This window comes from Triticum aestivum, chromosome 2B, assembly GCF_018294505.1.
Source record: "Triticum aestivum cultivar Chinese Spring chromosome 2B, IWGSC CS RefSeq v2.1, whole genome shotgun sequence".
Classification (NCBI taxonomy): Eukaryota; Viridiplantae; Streptophyta; class Magnoliopsida; order Poales; family Poaceae; genus Triticum; species Triticum aestivum.
Window position 1 is genome coordinate 686,030,980 of NC_057798.1, and position 4,846 is coordinate 686,035,825.

At 42.9% G+C, this 4,846-nt stretch overlaps 1 protein-coding gene across 2 annotated transcripts; it reads right to left on the bottom strand.

Annotated features, from left to right (window-relative positions):
* Positions 1-417: 417 nt before the first annotated feature.
* Positions 418-2,376, bottom strand: LOC123046721 (ubiquitin). 2 transcript variants are annotated; one of them, XM_044470141.1, is made up of 3 exons: positions 2,179-2,376; positions 1,560-1,773; positions 418-772 (listed from the first exon to the last, which is right to left on the bottom strand). In XM_044470141.1, the coding sequence occupies exons 1-3, from the start codon at positions 2,279-2,281 to the stop codon at positions 673-675; spliced, it is 417 nt and encodes a 138-aa protein (XP_044326076.1). In that variant the 5' UTR covers positions 2,282-2,376; the 3' UTR covers positions 418-672. The 2 variants fall into 2 exon arrangements, with proteins under 2 accessions (XP_044326076.1, XP_044326077.1); XM_044470142.1 differs by having other exon boundaries at positions 418-748; positions 2,179-2,373.
* Positions 2,377-4,846: the final 2,470 nt, after the last annotated feature.

Sequence of the window (4,846 nt, forward strand, 5' to 3'; positions counted from 1 at the left end):
TTATATAATGTGGATTCCTGAGATACTAGTACTGAACATGACATGGTCCTTGCAGTGTTACTCTAGAGACAGAGTTATAAGCCTATTTATGCTAAAGAACTAGTCTTTCCACATTTACATTCAGGTTCAGGTGTCCATGCTTTGTATGTCCTGTAACTATACAGTTTCCTAATTCTCAAGTTCCCTCCATGCTCCATGGACAGAATGGGGCTGCAACTATGAACGGCACCGGAGTTTTGCATTCAGATGACATTTGGCTTCCTAACAAAATGGGGTACTATATATGTTTCAACAGTGCTCAATGCAGAGTTGCATATTTTGATTTGGACGACGAAAGCTTGCATTTCCAAGTAATTATCAGAAAACACTGGCCTGAGAAACCTGATTCAACCATAGTACGAACATGACAGAAATATAGAAAGCAAGAGCACTACTTGACTTCATCATCATTCAAGCTAGCTAGTAGATCTCAAATAGTTGATTTCATCATTCATGGAAGAGCGAATTGCAGTAATACAAGAGCAGCTAGGTAGCATCTTTTAGGGCGTTCTAGATTCCAGAAGCAACATTTTAACTAGGATGAAACTTCATATCCAAGAAAGACTCGAACCAAACTCTGGACTCCCAGTTAATCCAGCTATGGCATGTCACTCGGGTCATGTTTCCAATGCTTCAGTGGAAGCGCAGCTTCTCCTTGGGCCTGATGTCATTGCTGTGGCCGCACTTCTTCTTGCGGCAGTTTGTAGACCTGAGGGGCAGGCGTGCATAGCACCTGCAACGCAAAATCATGGACAAGTTAGGATATACTCCCTCCGTAAACTAATATAAGAGCATTTAGATTACTATTTTAGTGATCTAAACGCTCTTATATTAGTTTACAGAGGGAGTACGTGCGTACTCTTGTGAATGACTATAGCTAGTACTTGTGGCAAATAGAGTAAGGCATCAACTAATACTCCATCCAAATGGAGTACTTGGTTATAAGTATGCTAATAAGCTACTCCCTCTGTCCCATAATGTAAGACATTTTTTGCCACTACACTAGTGACAAAAAAACGTCTTACATTATGGGACGGAGGGAGTACTTTCCTGGATCCAAACCACACAGAGATATGATCTACATATGCAATCAATCCCCATCGAACAAACGACAAAACAAACATCGTAATTCACAATTAAGCTTCTGTCATGCATAGACATCCAGATACAAACATGTAAATAACAACAGCATATCCCAGCATATCAATGTATATGGTGAAAGAAATAGTCCATCTACACCTCAACTAGTGCTTGATAAAAAGTACACTAATAAGCTACTCCCTCTATCCCAAAATACAAGTCCTTTTTCGACACTATCATAGTGTCAAAGATGATCTTATATTTTGGGACGGAGGGAGTAGTAGTTATCGGGATCCAAACCACACACAGAGATATGATCCCCATTGAACAGAGCACAACAGAAACATGGCAATTCACAAGCTCATAGACAAAAACATGCATGTAACAGCGGCATATCGATGCATTGGATAGTGAAAGAAATAGTCCAAAGGTGTACATACTTGCGACACACAAGCTTGTGCTGCCTGTACTTGAGCGCAAGCGCCAGCAGGTTAGGCTCCAACCTGTGCGGGTAGCACGAGCCCCTGTCACCGCCGGCGAGGCGCAGCAGGAGGTGAAGCGTGGACTCCTTGTGGATGTGGTAGTCGGCCAGGGTGCGGCCATCGTCAAGCTGCTTCCCCGCGAAGATGAGGCGCTGCTGGTCCGGCTGGATACCTGCGATTATCGAAACCAACACAGGGTCCACAGTTAGTTTGGCACCACAAGACGCCGCAGTTTTATGGAGGAGATGAAAACTGTACGCTGTGAAACAGAGGATCTGCTCAGATCCAGGCGGATGTCCTAGAAAAGGAGCCTAATTTGTCCTACGGCGAGGTCAATTGCAAGTCAATCCAACATTATGGAACCCTGGTATAAATTAATAAGCTAGCGGGAAAGCCATGATATTTTCTAACCAAAAAATGCTCGTCAGGGAGGTGGATCTGCTCTGAATCGGGGCAAGATTATGAAACAACCACATTCGATCGAACATATTGCTTATAACATGACCAGATTGAGGAGGCGCGTGCGATAAAACGAAGCAAGAAGGCACAGTCATGGGCGAAGGCGGAGGGCGCGTACCTTCCTTGTCGTGGATCTTGGCCTTGACGCTGTCGACGGCCGCGAAGCTCTCCACCTCGAGCGCCATGGTCTCCCCCGTCAGCGTCTTCACGAAGATCTGCATCCTTGCCGCCGGTTGGAGGTTGCTCGCCGCGCCGGATGGTGGTGGAGTGGTGAGAATGGAAGCGCCGCGGACGTGGGTGCGGTTTTGTAGGAGGAAACGCTGCCGTCAAAGAAAACCCCGAATACCTAGCGAAGTGAGGCCATGAAGGCCGGGACTCGGTCGGAGGAGCCACACTCTACAGTTTGTGGCCCATTGAAGGCCCAAGTTCTAAGGCCGCTTTCATTTTCTTTCCAAACATAATGATCTGATCATGTCTTAAAAGCAAGTCGTCCAATTGTTGCGGGAATTATTTTGCATTTATGCATTCCAAACGGGGCAGCTATATTCGCAGCGTCCATAAGTTTTATTCTTTGTTTCCCGCAAAAAAAAAGTTTTATTCTTTGTAAAAAAATTGAGTATTTATTGGCCAATTAATATCTGGTAATTCCAATTACAAAATAAAATATGGAACTAATATGAACAGTCCAATCTTGCAAAGTGTCAATCTGAACCTCTTGACACAATAGAAGTATTTGTATATAAATATATTTTATGCACTACTTAAGATTTAAATTCTTTTGTCATAATTTATTTGATTAAGAAAAAGTATACCCGTTTTCGAAACTGCTAAGTAGTACCACAAAGAAATTAAAATGATAATCTGTGGTTCAAAAGATCAGGTAAACGGTGTTACAGTTCTTGCTAGACAAGGTAACTTGTGTCAAGGAAAATTTTCATACCATAAATAGTCTCATTTGCTTTTTCCGCATTAAGTTGATGGTAATATAGTTGAGTATAGCTGCACACGACCAACACTTATCTTAGATATTGATTATGCATCATGGAGTCTCATAAACATTGCATAAGCAACAAGTCGCATTTTATTAAGGACTAATTTAGATATTTCATTAAACCATAAGCCCTATTTTATTTGCCATTTTAGTTGAATATCTAAACCCTTCTGCCTTTTGGTGTTCTACCCCAAGACTCACCTTGGTACTTTGCACATGTCCTTTTCGTGATATTTTCAAGCTACCCAAATTATCTCACATTTTCCCATCTGTTATGAACCACTTCTAGTTCAATCCCATTTATCCATCATAATGGATATATTTTCTAAATAAATTACAAATGCGCAAATGGGTTAATTACTTCCGTGTGGCCTTAGTATGGCCTAGAAAGGCTAAATTTAAAATTTCAAATCATTTGGAGCTTGTTTACTGAAGGAAATATGCCCTAGAGGCAATAATAAAGTTGTTAATTTATATTTCCTTATATCATGATAAATTTCTATTATTCATGCTAGAATTGTATTAACCGCAAACTTAATACATGTGCGGATACATAGACAAAACATAGTGTCCCTAGTATGCCTCTACTTGACTAGCTCGTTAATCAAAGTTGGTTAAGTTTCCTAGCCATAGACATGTGTTATCATTTGATTAACGGGATCACATCATTCACATCATTAGGAGAATGATGTGATGGACAAGACCCATCCGTTAGCATAGCATAATGATCGTTCAGTTTTATTGCTACTGTTTTCTTCATGTCAAATACATATTCCTCCGACTATGAGATTATGCAACTCCCGGACACCGGAGGAATGCCTTGTGTGCTATCAAACGTCACAACGTAACTGGGTGATTATAAAGATGCTCTACAGGTATCTCTGAAGGTGTTTGTTGAGTTGGCATAGATCGAGATTAGGATTTGTCACTCCGAGTATCAAAGAGGTATCTCTAGGCCCTCTCGGTAATGCACATCATATGAAGCCTTGCAAGCAATGTGACTAATGAGTTAGTTACGGGATGATGCATTACGGAACGAGTAAAAAGACTTGTCGGTAACAATATTGAACTAGGTATGAAGATACCGACGATCGAATCTCGGGCAAGTAACATACCAATGACAAAGGGAATAATGTATGTTGTCATTGGGGTTCGATCGATAAAGATCTTCGTAGAATATGTGGGAACCAATATGAGCATCAGGGTTCTGCTATTGGTTATTGATCGGAGAGGTGTCTCGGTCATGTCTACATAGTTCTCGAACCCGTAGGGTTCGCACGCTTAACGTTCAATGACGATTTGTATTATATGAGTTATGTGTTTTGGTGACCGAATGTTGTTTGGAGTCCTGGATGAGATCATGGACATGACGAGGAGTCTCGAAGTGGTCGAGAGGTGAAGATTGATATATTGGAATGTAGTATCCGGACACTAGAAGTGTTTCGGAATGTATCGGGTACATATTGGAGTACCGGAGGGGTTACCGGAACCCCCCAGGGAAAGATATGGGCCATATGGGCCATAGGAGGGAGGCACTACATCCCACAAAGGGGTGGCTCGTCCCCACCAGGGAGGAGACCGAATAGGACTAGGGGAGGGGGCGGCTCCCCCCTTTCCTTCTCCCACTCTCTCTCCTCTCCCCTTTCCGCCTGCGATAAAAGGAAGGGGGGCCGACCCCAAGTAGGACTCCTCCTACTTGGGACGCGCCCAGGGCCGGCCTCCTCTCCCTCCCTCCTTTATATACGGGGGGAGCCCCTACAACACACATCAGTTGTTCCAAGCCATCTGTGGCGCC